At 41.4% G+C, this 22,123-nt stretch overlaps 1 protein-coding gene across 1 annotated transcript in view; it reads right to left on the reverse strand.

Annotated features, from left to right (window-relative positions):
- Window positions 1-21,614, reverse strand: part of ANOS1 (anosmin 1) — a 229,844-nt gene extending 208,230 nt beyond the window's left edge. The window contains exon 1 of the mRNA XM_077480835.1: window positions 21,255-21,614. Within this exon, the coding sequence (XP_077336961.1) occupies window positions 21,255-21,482 (228 nt within the window). The 5' untranslated portion in view covers window positions 21,483-21,614. The remainder of the gene's footprint in view (window positions 1-21,254) is intronic.
- Window positions 21,615-22,123: the final 509 nt, after the last annotated feature.

Here is a 22,123-nt window from a genome sequence, read left to right on the forward strand (position 1 = left end):
GCCAGGTGGAAAATTGTTAGCCAGTCACTTCATCCAATCAGATGCAGTTTCTGTCTGTAATTTGTAGTTCTTACCTAAACAGTCTGCAATCCGTAGTGCTTCTCGGTTTGCCAGATATACATTTAGGCTGGGTTCACACCTATGCGAATTGGACGTGGGTTTCCCAATTTGCATAGCAGGAGAATGTGACCGACTCTCTATGGAGTCGGTTCACACATCTCCGCAGCAGCTCTGTGTGCGATTTGCACAGGATCCCTGTGTGTCTTTTGGTCCATTTCAGGTCCGAATTCAGCCCAAAAATTGTGCTGCAATTGGACCTGAAACTGTGAATGGAGATGCACCGGACTTTTGCTGGGAGCTTCTGCGTGTTCCAGTGTGAACGCAGCCTTATGTTTCGGCTATGCAAGAAGGGTGAGGAAAGGTGCACTGCACCCAACCTAAAAATTATCCCCGATCAGCACTGGACCAATACTGTTTGCCACCATAAAGTAAGCATTATACCATTTCCTAATTCAGAATAAAATAGACTATTGTTAATGAATACTGCTACGTGATTACTAGAGTCTTCCAACTCAAGTTTGTTACCTTTCATTGAATGAGGATACTAGACTTGGTGGAGCGTTTTCTTGGATAATGTACTTAACCAAGAAACAACTCATCTTTCCTGCAGCTGTTATTCTGAAAACACAGATACACTTTATGGTCAATGACTGGAAGCAGAAAGGAAGAGGAGGGTCTATGTCAGGGTTTCTCAACCTGGGCTCCATAGAGCCCTGCGGTTCCTCCAGAGTTCCTACCTCCCACTAACCACTGAGATCAATTATCTTTTCAGCTGTGTGTAAAGCCCCATACACACTATCAGATTTTCTGCTAATCTTTTCCTTCAGATTTACCAAAACCATATAATATGAGGTCAAACCTTAGAAGTTTCAAGTTGTATGCAATCAGGCAGGCCCTTGCACTACATGGTTTTGGTAAATCTGAAGGAAAAAATCAGCAGAAAATCTGATAGTGTGTATGGGGCTTAAGTGGAGCAGTTTTCCCACACTCGCCAACAATGTAAAAGTGTCCCTCTACCCATTGACCATCAAGGTGTAAGACCACTACACCGACTACCAGTAGAGGAAAGCACTTTTCCACTGACCACAAATGTAAAAGGCACTACGATTTTCACCCTATAGAGCAGGGGAATGTTACAAAAAAAATAACTTTTCTGGGTGTCAAATATGCTACATACACTCATTCATTTAGCAGGGGTTCCCCCTACATGAAGATTCGTTTGTGAGATCCCCTCTATTAATAGGGTTGAGAAAGGGTGGTCTAAAGTGAATAATTATAATGAGGGGAGAAGGGGACAAAAAACATGGAGGGACTAATGGGGGCTTTTGGCATAATGCCTGTAAACACAGTAAGTTTTTTTTTTTCCTTTAATCCCAGCAAACTGAACGAAAAAAAACAAAAAACAAAACAAAAACGGAGAAGCTTACAAGGAGCTCGTTGTATTAACTATGCAATGTTAGTACAGCAATCTCCCGCTGTGCTATTCTGCTCTGACAAGAACACCCCCCACCCCGCGTCACAAGGCCAGAACACACTTTTGCAACCACTGGCTGAATGCACTGATCGGATTCCGATCGACTGCTGGTCTTCGAGCATGCTCATTTAAGAAAAGCCAGTCGTGAGATCAGCCAGTTCCTACTGTACCAGCTGTTTTCGGCCACGTGTACGGGGCTTAAGAGTGGTAAATCTATTTCCAGTCTCCGAGAATTAATGGCATATATAAAATAAATGAGATAAATTAGGCGGTAATGTTTTTTTCTCAATGAACTCAGGCTTTGAACTGCTTCAGCTCACAAAACTCTTGTCTCACTTGTGTTCAGACATTTGCAGTTTAAAATGAATGTTGAACTTGCTCTACAAATGAACCTATTCGGCAGTTAAGCCTGCGGTCAGTAAAATGACAGTAGTCAGAAAATGTCATGTTTCTAAAAAAAATGCCTAATCTGAACAGATCGGTAAATGTGAATAGTCAGCAAATACCAAGTCAGTAAATACTGTAGGTCAGTAAATGTCAACAGTAGTAAAGCAAATACTACATGTCTCTAAATTCTTTTTTGAAAATCCGCTTTTCTCTTACAGCACACAGATTTATATGATGTGATATGATTTGCTCATTGGTATAAAGACAGTATAAATCAAAGTTATTTAATGTAAAAAAAAAAAAATAGTTGAATTAAAGTATATATAAAAGCAAAACTTTTTTCTTACTTTTGGATAAAAGGGAGATGGATTAGGACGCCTGATACTCTATTTTGTGCTGTTTACCATTATCATTGAGTAAAAGAAAATTCAACATTTTGGGTTGTCCCCAGAAAAGTAATAAACAGGAAATCTTGCAATAGGAACACTAGTTCTGGTGACCTGGGGGTCCCCAAGAGATTCCCTTAATTTGCAGGGATTTCCTCTCCCTTACTGCATTGGCTATGGAACAGGAAGTGAAGAGAAATCTCCTCAATGGGATACAGATGGCAAAAATAAACCTTAATGGGGTTATAACCCTCCCATACTCTATCCAAATGGATTAAAATAGTTTGCTTATGGTTCTACTTTAAAGGATAAGTGCAATTAAACCAAAGTGTATTCATAATTTTTGCCCTCCTCCCCTGACCTGATCCCACCATAGATCCATACTTACCTCTATTGGACAGCCATGGGTTTACACTTTGTTTACATCCAGTGATACAACTCTTCATTGTCCTGTATTAGTTCCCCATAGACTTTTATGGGGCAACCTGCCGGTACCAGAGAGGATCAAAGACAGTCCTATAGTCTATAGCAGTGTCTCTCAACCGGGATGCCACGGCACTCTGGGGCATCATGAGGAGTCCTCAGGGGTGCTGTGGCAACAGCCCGATCTGAGTGATCCTCTGCTAGCGCCTGTGCTACAGGAGAGAGAGAGTATCGTTAACTCCTGAGTACAGAGGAGGCAGAGTGCTCAGCCCCTCCCCCGTTCTCTGCTCCTATCTGTACTCTTATCAGCAAATTAGAAAGCTGAGCTCGCTGCCCGACCATGTCCTACCAATGACTTAATTGGTTGCTAAGGACTTTCCGGCAAGAGTACAGAGCAGCAGAGAGCAGGAGAGGAGCAGGCTGAGCTCTCTGCCTCCTCTGTACACAGGAATCAACAGAGCTCTCTCCCCCCTGGAGCACAGGAACTAACAGACGACCGCTCAGATCCGAATGAACAGGAAGGAGAGGAGCTGGGGAAGAGGAGAGAGAGCGCACCCTCCTCCTGGCTCTCTCTCCTCCTCTTTGCTGCTGCCGCTACTGTATGGACATAACTTGTGCTATGAAGAGGGGGAATTTGGGGAGGTTTTTGCTTGGTTGGGGGATAGGAAAATGGGTGTGGGGTTTGTGCTAGGAGAGGGAATTTTAAGGGGATCTGTGCTGGGAGGGGGATTTAAGGGGGGGGTTGTGCTAGGAGGGGGGATTTTGGAGGGTTTGTGCTAGGAGGGGGGATTTGTGCTAGGAGGGAGCATTTGGGGGGAAGGGGGGTTTACAACCTATAGACCACTGAACTCTGCCTCACATTACAATATATTTTAGGGCTTGTTCACACCAGGTGCAAAACCACATTTTCCCATGCCACACAAAAATGTGCTGCCTTTTGCAGATGCACATGGGTGCCATTAATTCTTAATGAAGCCCCCACACATCTAGCAAATGTGTGTACATTTGCACCTGCTAAAATGCATGGTGCCGATATACCACGTGCTTTGGTGCTGTTCAATTTTAATGCACATCAGCACCCTTTTGTGTGTTTCACACTCATACAGCAGCTTATTACAAAAATATGACACGTGGGAATGCGCAAAAAAAGTGCGTGCGCTTGGATGAACCTCCTGGTGTGAACAAGCCCTCAGACTGGTGTGCCACGGGGTTGTGTGCAATTCTAAAGGTGCCTTCACTGAAAAAAGGTGGAAAAACACCGGTCTATAGCACTGTAATGTGCAGGAATGGCCAGGATGACAAAGATGTGAGCCGCTGGATGTACACAAACAGCGAACTGAGGCTGTCAGATAAAGAGAGATATGCAACTGTGGTGGGGGAGGGTGGTGAGGTTAGGCCAAGGGGATAAGGGGCAAGTAAGATACATGTACTTTGTTTTAAAGTGCACTTATCCTTTAACGGAGCCTGCTCATGATAACTTTTTAATATTATCTAAAAGTGTAGGTATAGCCTAAACTTTTATTTAGCTTTATATAAAGTGTGGAAAGGTTAGAACCCATGTCAATTTTTTATTGCTGGCTATATTTTTGCTCACTATATTGTCATGTGACCATTAACCCTTTGGCGTCGGTCGCACGCAAATATGCAGCCTCTCAGCACCTGGTCCTTGGCACTGAGGGGCCGCATATTTGTGTGAATTGCTGTCCATGCAGCTGTGCCCACAGCATGCGCTGTGCATGCTACCGACACAGCTACTGGTGCCTAACTAAAAGTTTTCAGATCACGTGACTGGCCTGACAGCCAATCACGGTGGTCATGTGCTCTTAAGCCCTGTCCTATCTCCCATAAACCTCTTAAAGGGTCGGGAGGCGTCAGCGTGAAGAGGTTAACACTGAGACAGTAAGTGATTGACTTATGTGCAACCAATCGACTTCTGTACATGCAACCTGTTGGAAATTTTCCACATGAACAGCACCTCTGGCTATAGCCGGCAGTGCTGATCAGTGTATTCTAACCATGGGAAGGTCTCCCTGCTGTCAGAATACAATACCTCAGCGGCAGTGATTCCCCCTTCTACCTCAAGTATGTAGATGGTGGAATGTAGTCATTTCTGAGGGGTTTTTGTTCAACATGCTGATTGAACGAAAAAAAAATAATAATCATGTATGAGCTACTTTAGTTTTCAGCCATATACTAATCACTATGTTACCCGGGTCAGACCCACAAGGAAGTGGACATGTTTCTCAACAGATCACCAAGCTGCTCACTCTGTACTGCACTGTTAATGGTGACGATGGTGTTGGTGGTTGCACTGGTAATTGCACCATACTTTCCCTTGTCCAAGAAGTCAGTTAGTACATGTTTGTTTCCTAAAAGTGAGTTCCTGATAGCTTCAAACAGCACTGATTCAATAAAACACAATATTTAATTGTACCCTACACCATAACTCCCAACTGCCCCTGATTTGGAGGGACTGTCCTCTTTGGACACCAAATCCCTCTGTCCCTTGTGAAGCCTCAACTGCCCCTTCCTTTGGTCTGATGTTTTCATTGCTATACAAAATATATTATTTTACTACCAAAAGTGCTATGCTGTACTAAACCTTTTAGCAGATGTTCGTTTTCCCCTTTACACATTTTTTTGTAATATATTAGAATTTGTATATTACCTTTAGTTAATTGGCGATAATTTGCACTTAGCACTTTTTCAGCTGTATAGGTAGTAATATCGAAGATAGCGCAACACTATTTATTTTTTAAACCTTTTAGCAGACCTCTATATTACTAAATTTGTTATTTTGGAAAACCAATATAAAGGAAAAATAGAGGTCAAAAAAGGATGTGTGTACGTACGTTAGCCAATAATCTTTTGCATAGTAGATGTTTGTGGCCCATGTAACTGAGGTCATTATATGGATGTGTTCTTTGCCTTTATACTGTGGGCTAATAGGTGTCCCTCTTCATTGTTTCAGTTAGTTGGGAGGTATGCTACACACATTCTATACTTGGACCTCACAATACAGTTGGGAAGTATGCTACACACATTCTATACTTGGACCTCACAATACAGTTGGGAGGTATACTACACACATTCTATGCTTGGCCCTAACAATACAGTTGGGAAGTATGCTACACACATTCTATACTTGGACCTCACAATACAGTTGGGAGGTATACTACACACATTCTATACTTGGACCTCACAATACAGTTGGGAAGTATGCTACACACATTCTATACTTGGACCTCACAATACAGTTGGGAGGTATACTACACACATTCTATACTTGGACCTCACAATACAGTTGGGAAGTATGCTACATACATTCTATACTTGGACCTCACAATACAGTTGGGAAGTATGCTACATACATTCTATACTTCGACCTCACAATACAGTTGGGAAGTATGCTACACACATTCTATACTTGGACCTCACAATACAGTTGGGAGGTATACTACACACATTCTATACTTGGACCTCACAATACAGTTGGGAAGTATGCTACATACATTCTATACTTGGACCTCACAATACAGTTGGGAGGTATACTACACACATTCTATACTTGGACCTCACGATACAGTTGGGAAGTATGCTACCTCACAATACTCCTGCCTTGCTCCAAGTACATCAATATTATTAGTCCACTGTTCTTGCCATTTGTCGGCAATGTGCGGGATACTTTTTAGTTCCAGTTCCAATCCATGCATTAGCAATATCTACCCTGGCTATCATATGTCATCCTATGTAATGCACAAGAGAATAAAATGAGGCCATTACATCAGCTATTATAGTCATATATTGATCCCCTACTTCTGAACAAAGCAGTCCACATTTATTTCAATCGGGCCAAACATACAGTATAAATATATAGGGTCATGGGTTCAATGCTACCCTAAGGGACTTTCTGAGTCTACACTTGATCAGCTCAACACCTTCCAAAATACAGCACAGGTGTCCGCTTCCCTGGAAAATAGTGTCTTCTTCCTAAGGAACATGCAACTCCTCCATAAATCTTATCTATGATTCACAGAAAACTGTCTGCTTGAGTTATTGCCCAGTATTAGAAACATGAGATAAAGGTCATTTCAGTTAAACAGTTTCTTAAACGAAAATGATCTGCACTTGAGCAGTTTGGTGCTTCACAAATGGTCGTAAGCAAATGGCCCGAGGGAAAATGTCAACCCGTATTTCACTTCCTGTCACTTGAAAAGACAAGTCACAATGGTGACCACAAGCAACATTTGTGCACAGTGACCACTAACCCAGATCTATTGTCCATGCGTTGCATCTGAAAACACAGCTCTCATTACAAGTTCACCTTTGCAGGACAGAACCTTTACACAGTTATCAAAAGAAAAAGTAAGGATATAATATACCATTTAGAGAATGACCATATGTCAGTATACATTACTATTTTATCTACTGACCTTTACCGCTTTTATTCTATCAGTCACTTAATTACCATTTTATGCATGTACTGTCTACTCTATCAACATAAGATATACTTCACTGCATGTAATAAATACTATTACCATCAATTATATTGTTCCACTTCTACGTCTGCATGTGCATCATATGCAAGAATCTTCAGAAAAAATTACTGGAGCTATCATTTGTGCTTGTCACTGATAAGAAAACTGGAGTACGTAAATCTGTCAGATCGGTTTATAACAGAGAGTGGAATTTAAGATTTTCCCAAGATTCACCATACTATCCATGATGGATCATTAAAGGATTGTGAGTAAAATTATATTATTTTTTTTTAGATAACAAACATGTTATACTTACCTCCACTGTGCAGCTCGTTTTGCACAGAGTGGCCCCGAACCTGCTCTTCTGGGGTCCCTCGATGGCTGTCTCTGCTTCCTCTCGCAGGTACTTCTCACGTTCATGCGAGCTCCCTCGCATGGTGAGAAGCACCTGCGGGCGCGCTCCCGTGATACAGCCGGCGGCTATAGCTGCTCGCTGTATCACACGGCCCCGCCCCCCCGGTGATCCGCGTCAGTGCATGTGATTGACAGCAGCGCGAGCCAATGGCTGCGCTGCTTTCCATCCATCCACTCCAGCCAATCAGCAGCCAGGCTGAGAGGTGAAGAGGACGGCGGGGGCGAGCGCGGGATTTTCGAGGGGTGAGGTAAGTAAAACGGGGGGACTGGGGGCGCCAGCAGTGTCAGATGTTTTTCCACCTTCATGCATAGAATGCATGAAGGTAAAAAAACATTTACCTTTACAACTCCTTTAAACATTATCATGTACACTCACCGGTCACTTTATTAGGTACACCTGTTCAATTGCTTGGTAACACAAATTGCTAATCAGCCAATCACATGGCAGCAACTCAATGCATTTAGGCATCTAGACGTGGTGAAGATGAATTGCTGCAGTTCAAACTGAGCATCAGAATGGGGAAGAAAGGGGATTTAAGTGACTTTGAATGTGGCATGGTTGTTGGTGCCAGACGGGCTGGTCTGAGTATTTCAAAAACTGCTGATCTACTGGCATCTTCACACACAACCATCTCTACTGTTTGCAGAGAATGGTCCAAAAAAGAGAAAATATCCAATGAGAGGCAGTTGCGTGGACGAATATACCTTGTTGATGTCAGACGTCAGAGGAGAATGGGCAGACTGGTTTGAGATGATAGAAAGGCAACAGTAACTCAAATACCCACTCGTTACAACCAAGGTTTTCAGAATACCCTCTCTGAATGCACAACACATCGAACCTTGAAATAGATGGGCTGCAGAAGCAGATAACCACACTGGGTGCCACTCCTGTCAGCTAAGAACAGGAAACTGAGGCTACAATCCCCACAGGCTCACCAAAGTTAGACAATAAAAGACTGGAAAAATGTTGCCTGGTCTGCCAAGTCTCAATTTCAGCTTTGACATTCAGATGTTGGGGTCAGAATTTGGACCAAACAACATGAAAGCATTAATCCACCCTGCCTTGTATCAACACTTCAGGCTGGTGGTGTAATGGTGTGGGCGACATTTTCTTGGCACACTTTGGGCCCCTTAGTATTGAGTGTCATGTATACATCAAGGCCTACCTGAGTATTGTTTCTGAACACGTCCATCCCTTTATGACGACAGTGTACCTATCTTCTGATGGCTACTTCTGGCAGGATAATGCACCATATCACACAGCTCAAATCATCTCACCACTGGTTTCTTGAACACAATGATGAGTTCACTGTACTCCAATGGTCTCCATAGTCAACAGATCTCAATCCAATAGTACACCTTTGGGATGTGGTGAGACGGGAGATTCAGATCATGGATGTGCAGCCAACAAGTCTGCAGCAACTGCGTGATGCTATCATGTCAATATGGATCAAAATCTATGAGGAATGTTTCCAAAACCTTGTTGAATCTATGCCACAAAGAATTAAGGCAGTTCTGAAGACAAAAGGGGGTCCAACCCGGTACTAGCAAGGGTTACCTAATAAAGTAGCCAGTAAGTGTATGTTTGCCATCATTATTCATCAAAACATTCGCCTACGACAAGAAATACTGATATACCGTATGTCTGATGTGTATGATAGCACTGAACCAATAGAAGTGAAACTTTTGGCTGTGACAGATATATAGTGCAATGCGTCTTCCTTTAAAGGAGCTGATCTTTGATGAAGGTATAATGTGGGTGGACCTTGTTCTGGTTCTAGGCTGTTACCTTATAGATCAGGACAAAAAAAGCGCAGCATTTTTTTTTTAAAGCAGCGGATTCGTAAAGCAGTGAATATTTCAAGACTGGATTTGTAACAAGGCAAATCCTACATCTGCCAGAGGATTGTTCCAATTTTTTATTAATCAATGAAGAGCCCCCGACTTCCCTCTGAGCCTAAGGCCTTTCCCATTCATCCTGGGGCCCTTTACTTCTATCACGGGGGCCCTTTATTGCAGTCCAACAATGCCCCCCCCCCCCCCCCAACTGACATCTTGGGTAGGGTTGCCACCTTTTCTTCAAGCCAAACCTGAACACTTTAACGGTGCATGGCTATTTTTCTTTATGTAGTATACACTACTATACATATAGTTTGTGATAAAATTACATTTCTAATCATGTGGCATTAATCACAAGAGTCCACAGAGTTTTCTTATATCAGAGTCTGCAGAGCCTCCCTTACATCAGAGACAGCAAAGCCCTCTTTACATCAGTGTCCGCAGTGCCCCTCCCACATCAGTGTCCGCAGAGTCCCCCTTACATTATAGTCCACAGAGCACCCCTCACATCAGAGTCGATAGAGCCCTACTTACATCAGTCTGCAGAGCCCTGTTACATCAGTGTCAACAGAGCCCCTCTCACATCAGAGTCCACAGAGCACCCCTCACATTAGAGTCGACAGAGCCCTACTTACATCAGTCTGCAGAGCCCTGTTACATCAGTGTCAACAGAGCCCCTCTCACATCAGAGTCCGCAGAGCTCCCTTACATTACAGTCCGTGGAGCACCCCTTACATCAGAGTCCACAGAACCCTGCTACATCAGAGTCCATGAAGCACCCCTTACATCAGAGTCCTCAGACCCCTCTTACATCAGAGTCCACACAGCCCCCTTACATTAGAGTCTGCAGAGCCCCTCTTACATCAGAGTCTGCAATGCCCCCCCCTTACATCAGACTCCACAAAGCATCCCTTACATCAGAGTCTGCGAAGTGCCCCTTACAACAGAGTTAACGGCGCACCCCTTACATCAGAGTCTGCGGAGAGCCCCTTAGGTCAGACTCCACAGAGCCCCCCTTACACCAGGGTCTGCAGTTACACTGTTAAGGGGATATATGTGGACTGTAATGTAAAGGGGGAACCCTGATTTAAGGGGGGCTTTGATTTAAGGGGGAATTCTGTGGACTCTGGTGTACAGGGGGACTCTCATGTAAGGGAGCCTCTGTTAACCAAAGCCCCCCTTACATCTGATTCCCTCTTACATTAATACACACTGGGAGGAAGGAGAGAGAAGGAAGGAGGGGGACACTTCACAGTGGATGGATGAATGGATCGGCAGGCTGAACCTTTCCTCTTCTGGCTGCTGGGCTTCAAACCTCCCACCCATATGCTCCCTTCTCTGAGGCACAACCCTTCCTTGAAGTGTGGGCAGGGCAAAAACAGGAGGAGAGGGGGAAGTGTCAGCGTTGGCACTGGGCTGTGAGAGAGACACCCGCAGCTCAGAGCCCTGCAGCCGCTGGGGAGCCACAGTCACTTGCCCCCCCCCCACCACCAAAGTGGCAGAACTTCAGGACTGGGACACAAGTGCGACCTTTGTGACCCTAGTAGTTCCGCCACTGATTAAACTCTTGCTCTTATCTACTGTTTTTGTACCAGTAAAAAAAAAAAAAAATATATATATATATATATATATATATATATATATATATATATATATATATATATATATATATATATATATAAGCACATTTATTTGTATACACTGTATGTTGGTTTTTTTTTCAATTGTTGTACAATACCTTTAAAAAATGATAGATCGATAGATAGATAGATAGATAGATAGATAGATAGATAGATAGATAGATAGATAGATAGATCTCTATTCTATTTACCTGTGTCCACCTATTTATTAAACTATCTATCTATCTCTAATATACATGTATCCACTCAATCAATCAGACTCTCTCCCATTCGCTCTAACCCTTCTATCTGTACAATTCTTATCTATCTATCTATCTATCTATCTATCTATCTATCTATCTATCTATCTATCTATCAATCTATCTATCTATCTATCTAACTATCTATCTATCTATCTATCTATCTATCTATCTATCTATCTTTAATCTACTTGTATCCACCTAATCAATCAATCAATTGATCTCTCTGACCCTCTCCTATCCTATCTGTATTATTTGTATCTATCTATCACCTATCTATATTAAACCACGCTATATATTAGAGCTGCACAATTAAGCATTCAAAAATCGTGATCTCGATTCAACCCCCCTGACGATTTCTATTGCAGAGTTTGCTGATTCTGGCATATAACAAGTGGAGAGACTTATCTTCTCACTAAGCTGTCAAAAGAAAACATCTGGGCAGTCTGCCACTTTTTAAAATGAAACATTGTAACTAACTCTTCCTTCTTAGATCAAAGGCAAACTTATGTGTGTAAACAAAAAAAAATCCAGGCAGTCTGCCAAGTTTTTAAACAACTTGTAAATGCAGGAAGTTTAACCACTTAAAGTCTAAATCTTTTTCTGAAACTTGTTTCTTAAGTAAAAATCAATATATTTTGCTCGAAAATTACTTGCAACCCCCAATCATTATATATATATATATATATATATATATATATATATATATATATATATATATATATATATATATATATATATATATATATATATTATTTTTTTTGTAGCGACCCTAGGGAATAAAATGTCAATTGCTGCAAGATTTTATGTCACACTGTATTTGCAAAGCGGTCTTTCAAACGCAGTTTTTTTGGGAAAAAATACACTTCAACTAATAAAATAAAAACATTAAAGTTAGCCCAATTTTTTTGTTTTAATGTGAAAGATGATGTTACGCCGCGAGAATTGTGAGAGAATCGTGATCTATCGTCTAAGCAAAAAAATTGTGATTCTCATTTTAGCCAGAATGGTGCAGCTCTACTATATATCAATCTGTATTATTATAAGATAGATAGATAGATAGATAGATAGATAGATAGATAGATAGATAGATAGATAGCTGTGCAGATAGATTAGATTAATACAGAGAGAAAGTTTAGGAGATATATTGATTAATAAATTGATCGATTCATGAAAACAGGTAGATTAGTAATAGATAGATAGAGAGATAGATAGATAGATACCTTTATCCACCTAATTTGTTTATTTCTATCTGTCTATCTATATCTTTATCTCTCTAACCTATCATATCTATCTATCTATCTATCTATCTATCTATCTATCTATCTATCTATCTATCTATCTATCTATCTATCTATCTATCATACCTATCTATCTATTCTATCTATCGTACCTATCTATCTATTCTATCTATCGTACCTATCTATCTATTCTATCTATCGTACCTATCTATCTTTCTTGTACAATAACGTTGTAGCTCCCTCTTCTGTCTAAAACAGTAATTGTCACATAGTCAGATCAGGCGTGCTGTGCCCCTTCAGTTTGGGAGTGACGGTCTATCCACTTGCCCACACCAGAAGATTCAGTTATACAGTACATTACATTTATATTTCCAAAAAAAAAGTAGTATGTCTCGTATTTTAATCTCTAGCAACTACACTTCTACACATCTAAAGTTGTACATTCAAGTCTTTTTGGGTTTCTCAATCAATTTGTGGTGAAATGGTCCATGGATGTTTTGCTTTCCTTTCTCACCAAACCACAGACCACAAAACCATGTTTTGTCATGTTTTATGGGCAATGGCTCTGCTGAGGCACCAAAAATAACAGGTTTGTGTTTATTGCGTTATTTGTGTGTTTTTGTTGAAAAGGACACCAATGTCAGGACTAATCAGGCAGACTAGCTGATATCACTTCTGACATTTCCCTTCACTCCACTGTACTGTATATACCAAAATGAAGAGCCAGGCATAGGCCCTGTGGGTCTAGTTCATAAGCCAAAGAGATATACATAAAATGCGTCATAACTCATAACAACCAATCAGAATTCACCGATTTGAGTCCTATACTTTGAAATGCATATGCCAAAATGCTCCTAAAGATACAAACTGTAGTTATCCCTGTTGGTTTTCTGGCCAAAGTTACATTACATTATAAAGAATATATTGTAGCAAGGATTTTGTATTGCAATGATAATATTTATGCGTTGATTGTTTAAATAATAATAAAAAAAATATTCAGAAAAGATAGTATTTTTTTTAATCTGCCCTTGTGTAAAAAATTAAAAAAAACAAGCAATTCACACTTCTGCTGACGGGAATAAGGCAAGTACAGAACTGCAACTATTGCTGAAAACAAAAAAAACCTCCCACACACACATGAGGCAAACATTCATGAGGTAAATGAAAAAAAGGTCTGTGACTAGAAACACAGGATAATTGTAAACAAGTGAACGGCCCTCCCTACATCCAGTCTAGTGTTACATGAAAATACCTCAGAGTATGTCATATTTTCTGCATGTCATCCCAGCCGTAAGATAAGCTGAGTTCAATGTTCCCCTCATTAAAGGACAATGTTTATGGTGTGTGTGGTTCCTGATATGCTACCCCACAGCGAGCCATCTTCTCAGATAAATGTATCCCACATGGACGTCTCCTTCCACCAAACCCTCTCCCGGCTTTTTACATTTCAGCTTTTTGCCCCCAGAAGGTCAGCTAATAACGATGTGGATTTCATAGGTTAATAGGTGAGCAGGGATTTTCTTTTCTTGTTTGGGATAAAAAAAAAACTCTGCCTTTAAGTGGAAGACTTATCAAGCAGGAGCCTGGGGCGGAAAGCCAAGCAAAAGGGACCAGATTATCATTTCTGAAGCCCTCTCGCTTTTTTATTACTTCAGCATGCTGTGACAGACCTCACCGAGGTGGCGTTTGTCACTCTAATGCCCAACAGGTGCCAGCCACTTCCACATGACGTTCGCCGGCTAAAACTCTTCAGCAGACAAACTAAACAAATAGGTACCATACAGGCCTCTATGGGCTACACAGAGACATAAGATTTGGGTAACACTACAATAAATAACACATGTCGTATAAACTTATACACGGAAGAAATAACACTTTCCACCAAGTAATAAGAAGGCGAATGCTAAAGAAGAAACATTTACACCAGGAGACTAGCTATGAAGGACCAAGGTTTAGGAAGAGATAATGAGGGCTTGCTCACACTAGAATGCATGCGTTAGCATGCGCAGTGTTAGCGTGTGCTGACATGTGCTGCATGTTTCCATAAGCTCCATTTTAATTGACCTGGTAAAATGTAGGTAAACCACACAAAGTGCAGAGGAAAAAGTCAAAAGGTCCCGCTTAAACGCCCCAATAGATTGCTCTAGCCAGCTTTCTGCGCTGCTTCCAGGTGCTGGTCAGCATATGCACAGGCTCGATCGGGACTACAAGAAAATGGCGACCAGCCGCACTCTGTCCAGACACATTGGCAATCACAATTATATTAAAATGGCATCAACTTGGTTCCCTCCCATGGGAGGCCCCCCTAACGTATTTCATCCAATTTCAGGTGTATTCATAGAGGTTTGAAATTGGTTGAAACATGTCACAGGGAGGTTCTCCCATGGGTGGAAATCAAGCCAAAGTCATTTTAATATAATCATGATAGAGAGCAGTTGGGTGCCATTTTCTTGTAGACCCAAAATGCAGCTTGCAGGACTTTTAAACGTTTCCTGCCTGCCTGCCCACTGCAGCTCTTTAACTGAGACTTGACGAGTAAGTTCAACTTTACACATGTTGCCAAAAAGGTTCACAGTGTCTCCAACATATTAAAATGATGTGCTCCGTCCTCCAAACAAATGCCAACCTCTTCAGCTGTGGCAACAATGTCCTCCCCAATGCATTTTGCAAATAGCTGGATGCACCCAGTGCCAGATGTCAATCCTGAAAATACCAAAACAAGCATTCCTTGCCCTGCTCCATATCCATGCATGTGCAGCCTGCTCTCCTTTACTCTCACAAACACACTGAGATGTTAGAGAGAGTAGACGGCACATATGCATATGGGGGGGGGGGGGGGGCAGGAGTGCCTGCTCTAGGATTTCTGGGGTTGCATATCTTGCACTGAGTGTGTGCGCCCATCTGCACATTGGATTGGGCAGGATATATTTGTCAGCTGCTGAAGAGGTAAGTCTTTATTTAGAAAGCAGAGCACAGCATTTTAATATATTGGGGACACTGTGATGCATGAATGCGTGAGGACCTTTTTGAGAAATTTGTGTAAAGGCGAACTTTAAAACCCTTTAAAGTGACATTAAACTCAAGTTTAAAAATAAATTCTATTCAAGTATGTATTGTCAACTTAAAAAAGCCCCTTCCATTGTTCTCAGCCTGCAAATCTTCAAATTATTATTTTTTTCTTTTGCTGCTGTGATCGGACTTCACGTTAGAGGGTGGCTATGTTTGTTCTCCATGGTCGCACTGTATGTAGGAATGTAGCCTTCTCTTGCTCACTCCCAAGATGAACTATGGACTATAGGGATGTGTGGTGTGCACAGAGCAGTGTATATGACTGCAACGAACGTGCACTGCTCATTCCAAACAAAAGGAGGTGAAGGGGACAAGTAGAGGTTCAGGAGCTCATGGAGGACATTACAAGGTGGCAGAAAAACACAATAAGAAACAATTTCATGTAAAATAGATTACAGGGGCATTAAGCAGTGGATGTGTATGGATCATTTTTAGAGATTAAAGATATCCTTTAGTGTCTCTTTAATAGGGAGGAATGGAACAGACTTCCCAACCACGTGACTCCTGTGATTGGCTGTCACGGGGTTACATGATTGGTCGAAATTGCCAGAGGCAAGATTTCTAAGAGGCTTCCTGTTTGTCCCTAATTAATTACCCACCCTGTAACTGAGGCAGCAATGAAGATTCAGCAGCGTTTGGGACAGCAACAGAGTAACATCTTACAAGCAGCCTTTTAAGAGATTGTATGGCTGGCGATTTGTCTCTAGTGGCAGAATCGCCCATCTGAAATCTTCCTAACAGTTTTCCCAGTTAACCAAACAAGAGACCTTACCATATCTGAGAAGGTTCTCTTTTATCCGGATCATAATATCATAGCCCTTGTACACAGTCAGACATTCCGACAACAAAATCCGTCGGATTTTGTCCGAAACTGTTGTTGCATACACACGGTCAGACAAAGTTGTCGGAATATCCGATCGTTCGTAACTTGATGACGTTATTTCTTTAAGTCCGATTGGATCATGTTGTCGGAAAATTTTATAGCCCACCTTTAAAACTTTGTTGGTCGGATATTCTGATGAAAACAGCCGGATGGAGCCCACACACAGTCGGATTATCCGACAACACGGTCCGTGTTGTCCCTTGTACACCGTGTGTTTAAGAGCTTACAGTATTAGTTGTTAGTCACCTTTAACTGGACATGGCATGTAATGTTGAAGGTGTTTCACCATTCATCCTCTCACAGATGAGTTTCAGGAACCTTTCCCTGGTGTTTACAGCTAAACAGATATCTCAGTCACCTTAACCCAATTACCATGTTATTGGTTAAAGCAGCAATAGATTAGAAAATCATTCGGAAAATTTTTTTGAAAAGCCTGATTTCGACTTTTCAGATATTAGTGGGCTCATCTCGATTCTCCAAATGCAAAGTTTTAAGGCCAATAAACAAACCATTATGATGAAATTTTGCTGCATAAACAAACAATTTTTTAAATGCTAGTAGTGGAATCGATCGGAAACAGTTTGAAAAAACATACAAAATGTGCAAAGTAAACTGTAAACCCCAGAAACACAAGAAACACATACAGTTCACAAATGTGACAAAAAATTACCATGTATGTTGTTAATGATCGATACTATGTCAACTGGGTAAAAGTGTTGATACAACAATGGTGTTATCGCATGCACATTCAACAGATCTTCATCAAATTTGAATATATTTTCAAACGATTTACCATCTATGGCCAGCTTTACTCATGTGGCTATAAATGTTAGGTGTGTTCCTGACACTCATCGGGACTCATGAAGCTACTTGCCGTAGTGGTAAAACATCTTCAGCATTACAGACAAGTCTACTTGTTTGTGACTAAAGCAGGCCAAAGATGATATGATTTTCTTTCCATCCACCACGGGTGGAAGGAAAGAAAATTGCTCAACTCCCCCATCAACACAGTCAATGTTGACAAGGGGGATGCTTCCTGCTGTGCTATTAAATTCTGCCAACAGGGGGCACAGGGAGCATTCCTGGCCAGCAGAATCCAATGATTACTGCCAGCAGCTACAGGTATAGCTGTATGTGGAAAAATCCAACAGGCTGGTTGTACCCAAGTCAATCAATGGGTCAACTTTGGTACAATAAGCCTCTTTGTACATCGATCAAAATGTGGCTGGTCCCTGCTAAACTGGCCAAATTCAATTAATGTATGGTTGGCTTTACTATTACTAGATATGAAGACAATCTTGAAATGATTATCACTACAATTGATCTATGACTGATAAACTCTGGACCCAGCAAAGACCTCTGCTAGATCAAGGTTTACAGAAAAGGTTATTATGAGGGTGTTTCACATCAGCAAGTCACATTCAACTAGACTTGGTCTTCTAATGTTGAATATATTAACCCATGTGGTTGGGTGTATTCCTGCTTATGCTCATCTGGACTGAGGAATCTACTTAGGTTAATTGCAAAACATCTTCAGCACTAAAACAAGTCCAGTTGTATATGACTAACTACTACTAGCTCTGTGAAGCCACCCTTAAAAAATGATTATCACTTGGATGGATCTATGACTGGTAAACTCTGAAGTCAGCGCAAACTCCTTCTAAATCAAGGTTTGCTGAAGTGATTGGTATAAAGATAGACATTCAACTGAGCCTGGTCTGTAAAGTTAAAGACATTTCATCACTCATTCAAGTAGCTTCTTCATCTCAGATGAGTTTCAGGAACTATGTAAGGACAATCTCGGAAATGATTATCACTTGAATGGATCTATGACTGATAGACTCTGGAGTCAGCACAAACCTCTGCTAGATTGTGATACTCTTCTGGGCTGAGGAAGCTACTTGGATTAGTTGAAATACATATTCAGCACTATAGAAAAAGATCAGCTGTATGTGACTAAATAGTACTAGCTATGTGAAGCCAACCTCAAACAATGATTATCACTTGGATAAACCTATGACTGATAAACTCTGGAGTCAGTGCAAACCTTTGCTATATCATAATACTCTTCTGGGCTGATACTCTACTAGGATTAGTGCCAAAACATATTCAGCACTATAGAACAAGTTCAATTGTATGTGACTTACTACTACTAGTTATGTGACGTCAACTTTAGAAATCTATGATTGATAAACTCTACAGTTAGCACAAACCTTTGCTAGATCAGGGCTGGCAGAAGAGGTTATTATTAAGAAGTATCTTATTAGCACAATTATCTCAATCGTTTTACCCCAGAGGAACCCACAAAATAGTTTCCAGGTCTCAGGGAACCCCTGGTAAGATTAGGTCATTGTGGTCATTGGTAAAATGCTTCCTACACTTGTGGTGAAAATACCTCTTACACTTGTGGTGGGAAGAATGCCCCCTTACAGGTTGGCCAGAATGACACCCTTGCAGTCTTGCTGCTGCCTCTTCCAAGTAGTGTTTGACCTAGAACTAGGAAGGCACCATAGATTGGGAGGTCAGTTAACCAAAACTCAAGGAACCCCTATACATCACTGGAGGAATCTTAGGGTTCTGTAGAACCCTGGCTGAGAATAGCTGTATTATCAAGTCACATTCATCTGGATTTGGTGGTAATGTTGAAGACATTTTACTACTCATCCAAGTAGCTTCCTCAGCTCCAAAAAGTAGCTAGGAACCCAAGTGTTAGTAGCTATTTAAAGACAACCTTGGAAATGATTATCACTTGGATGGTTTTATGGCTGATAAACCTCGGAGTCAGCACAACCTCTGCTAGACCAGGGCTTGCAAAAGAGATTAGTATCAACATGTATCATATCAGCAGGTCACATTGAACTTGGACCTGGTCTCTAATGTTAAAGATGTTACTCATTTAGCTATAAATGCTGGGCATGTTCTTGACACTCATCTGGGCTCAGGAAACTATTTAGATTAGTGGCAAAACATCTTCAGCACTAAAAAAGAAGTCCAATTATTTATGACTGGTGTTAGCAATGTAAAGCCAATCTTGGAAATCTTTGACTCAAACTCTGAAATCAGCACAAACCTCTGCTGGGTCAAGGCTTGCAAAAGAGGTTTGTATGAGGATGTGCAGGTCACATTCAACTGGACACTGTCTGTTATGTTAAAGATATTACTCAAGTGACTTTAAATGTTGAGTATGTTCCTGACACTTATCTGGGATCAGAAAGCTACTTGGATTAGTGGTAAAACATCTTCAGCACTAAAAAAGATGTCCAGTTGTATGTAACTAACTAGTACTAGTTATGTGAGTTCAACTATGGAAATAATTATGACTTAGATGGGTCTATAACTGATAAACTCTGGAGTCAGCACAAACCTATTTCAGATCAAGGCTTGCAGAAGAGGTTAGTATGAATGTGTACTATATCAGCAGGTCACATTCACCTGGACATGGTAATGTTGAAGACATCTGCGGCTTTAAACATTGGGTATGCTCCTGACACACATCTGGGTTCAGGACTTGGATTAGTGGCAAAACATCTTCAGTTTTGTAGAAGAAGTTCTGTTTTATGCGACTAACTAGCATTAGCTATGTGAAGCCTGCTTCGGAAATCTAAGACTGATAAACTATGGAGTCAGCCCACACCTCAGTTAGGTCAAGGCTAAGACCTGCTAATTCAGGTCACATTCACCTGTACATGGTCTGTAATGTTAAAGATGTTACCTATGCTTCAACTGTTGGGTATGCTCCTGAAACTCATCTGGGTTCAAGAAGCTACTTGGATTAGTAGCAAAACATCTCCAGCTTTGTATGTGACTAAGTAGTACTGGCTATGTGAAGTCTACTTTTTAAATCTATGGCTGAAAATCTGTGACGTCAGCCCAAACCTCTACTAGGTCAAGGCTTGCAGAAAAGGTGAGTATGAAGATGTATTACATCAGCAAGTTCTATTCAACTGGACTTGGTCTGTAATGTTAAAGATTTTACCCATGCGGCTATAAATGTTGAAACTGGGCTCAGGAAACTACTTGACATTGTTAGCATTATAAAACAAGTCCAGTTGTGTGTAAATAACTACTACTAGCTATGTAAAGCCAACCTTGCTAATGATGATCAGTCAGGGTGCTATGACTGATAAACTAGGGTCAGTCCAAACCTCTGCTAGGTCAAGGCTTGCAGAGGAGGTGAGTATGAAGATGTATCAGATCAGCAAGTAACATCCAACTAGACGTTATCAGTAATGGTAAAGATGATACCCATTTGGCTATGAATATTGGAACTGGGCTTAGGAAGCTACCTTGATTAGTGGTAGAACATCTTCAGAATTATTGAACAAGTCTAGTTGTATATGGCTAACTACTACTGGCCAACTTTGGAAATGATCACCAGTCATGGTTCTATGGAGTCATCCCAAACCTCTGCTAGATCAGGACTTGCAGAGGAGGGTTTTATGGAGATAGACCAGCAAGCCATTCTACTGATGTATATTCAGATACCAGGGTTACCCTGCCATGGCTACAATTCAGAAAGCAAATCCCAGGACAAGGATCCATTTTTTAAAGTGAGTTTTTCTCCAATGACATTTAAAAAAGTATCACATGGCTAACACAAAGGTGGTTCTGGCATAGCTTTGTGAATGGGATTGTCTATGCCTGATGATCCCAGCAGCCAGCAGTATACTATCAGAGTTGGGTGATGTGACTTTGGAGAAGCAGGGTCATAGATGTCCTACCTGGACGTGTTTGAAGAATGCAGAGATGCGAGTGATGTGCAGGCTCAGACACCTGGACGTACATCTGGCTCTATAGACACTCAGCGTGGAGAACGACTCATCCTGCTTACGAGGAGAAGCTCCGGCAGCAGAAGCGGCAGCAGAGAAGTAGCCGGCAATCAGGCTGCCCCCCAGCAATATAATCCACAGGGGCAGGGTGGCAGGAGAGCCGCGATCCTTCTGCAGCATCTTGTATAGGAGATGGATGGAGGAGCCTGGCTGAGATCACTGGGATCGGGACATAGGAGCCGCACAAACTAGCAAAGAAAGTTCACTCATTCAACTCTATGTGCTGCGAGACCTTCCACTCCCCCTCCTCTTACTGCTGCTTCTCACCACTCCTCTGCAGCCTGCGGCACCTCCCGGGGGGCGGAGACAGCCTGACAGCTGCGCCGCTCATTGGCCGAGGGAACGAGCAGATTGACAGCACCCTGGACCGTCCATAGAGGGTGAGAGATATTCAATCAGACGGATGGCAAAAGTCAGAGGATGCCCAGTGCTGTGTGTGCATGGAAGTGGGAGAGACAGAGAAAGGAGAGAGAGACAGAGAGATGGAGAGATTTATATATAGAAAGGGAGAGATAGAGATTTATATATATATATAAGTAGAAAGAGAGAAATATTTATAGAGAGAGCGATTTATATAAAGTATATAGAGAGAGAAAGAGGGAGATTTATATATATATATATATATAAGTAGAAAGAGAGAGAGATGTTTATAGAGAGAGTGATTTATATACAGTATAAAGAGAGAGAGAGATTTTATATATATATAAATTGAGATTTATAGTGACAAAGGAATATTTAAAGAGAGATTTATATAGAGAGAG

Source organism: Lithobates pipiens, unplaced genomic scaffold, assembly GCF_037356315.1.
Source record: "Lithobates pipiens isolate NorthernLeopardFrog02 unplaced genomic scaffold, aLitPip1_a1.2 Scaffold_16, whole genome shotgun sequence".
Taxonomy (NCBI): Eukaryota; Metazoa; Chordata; class Amphibia; order Anura; family Ranidae; genus Lithobates; species Lithobates pipiens.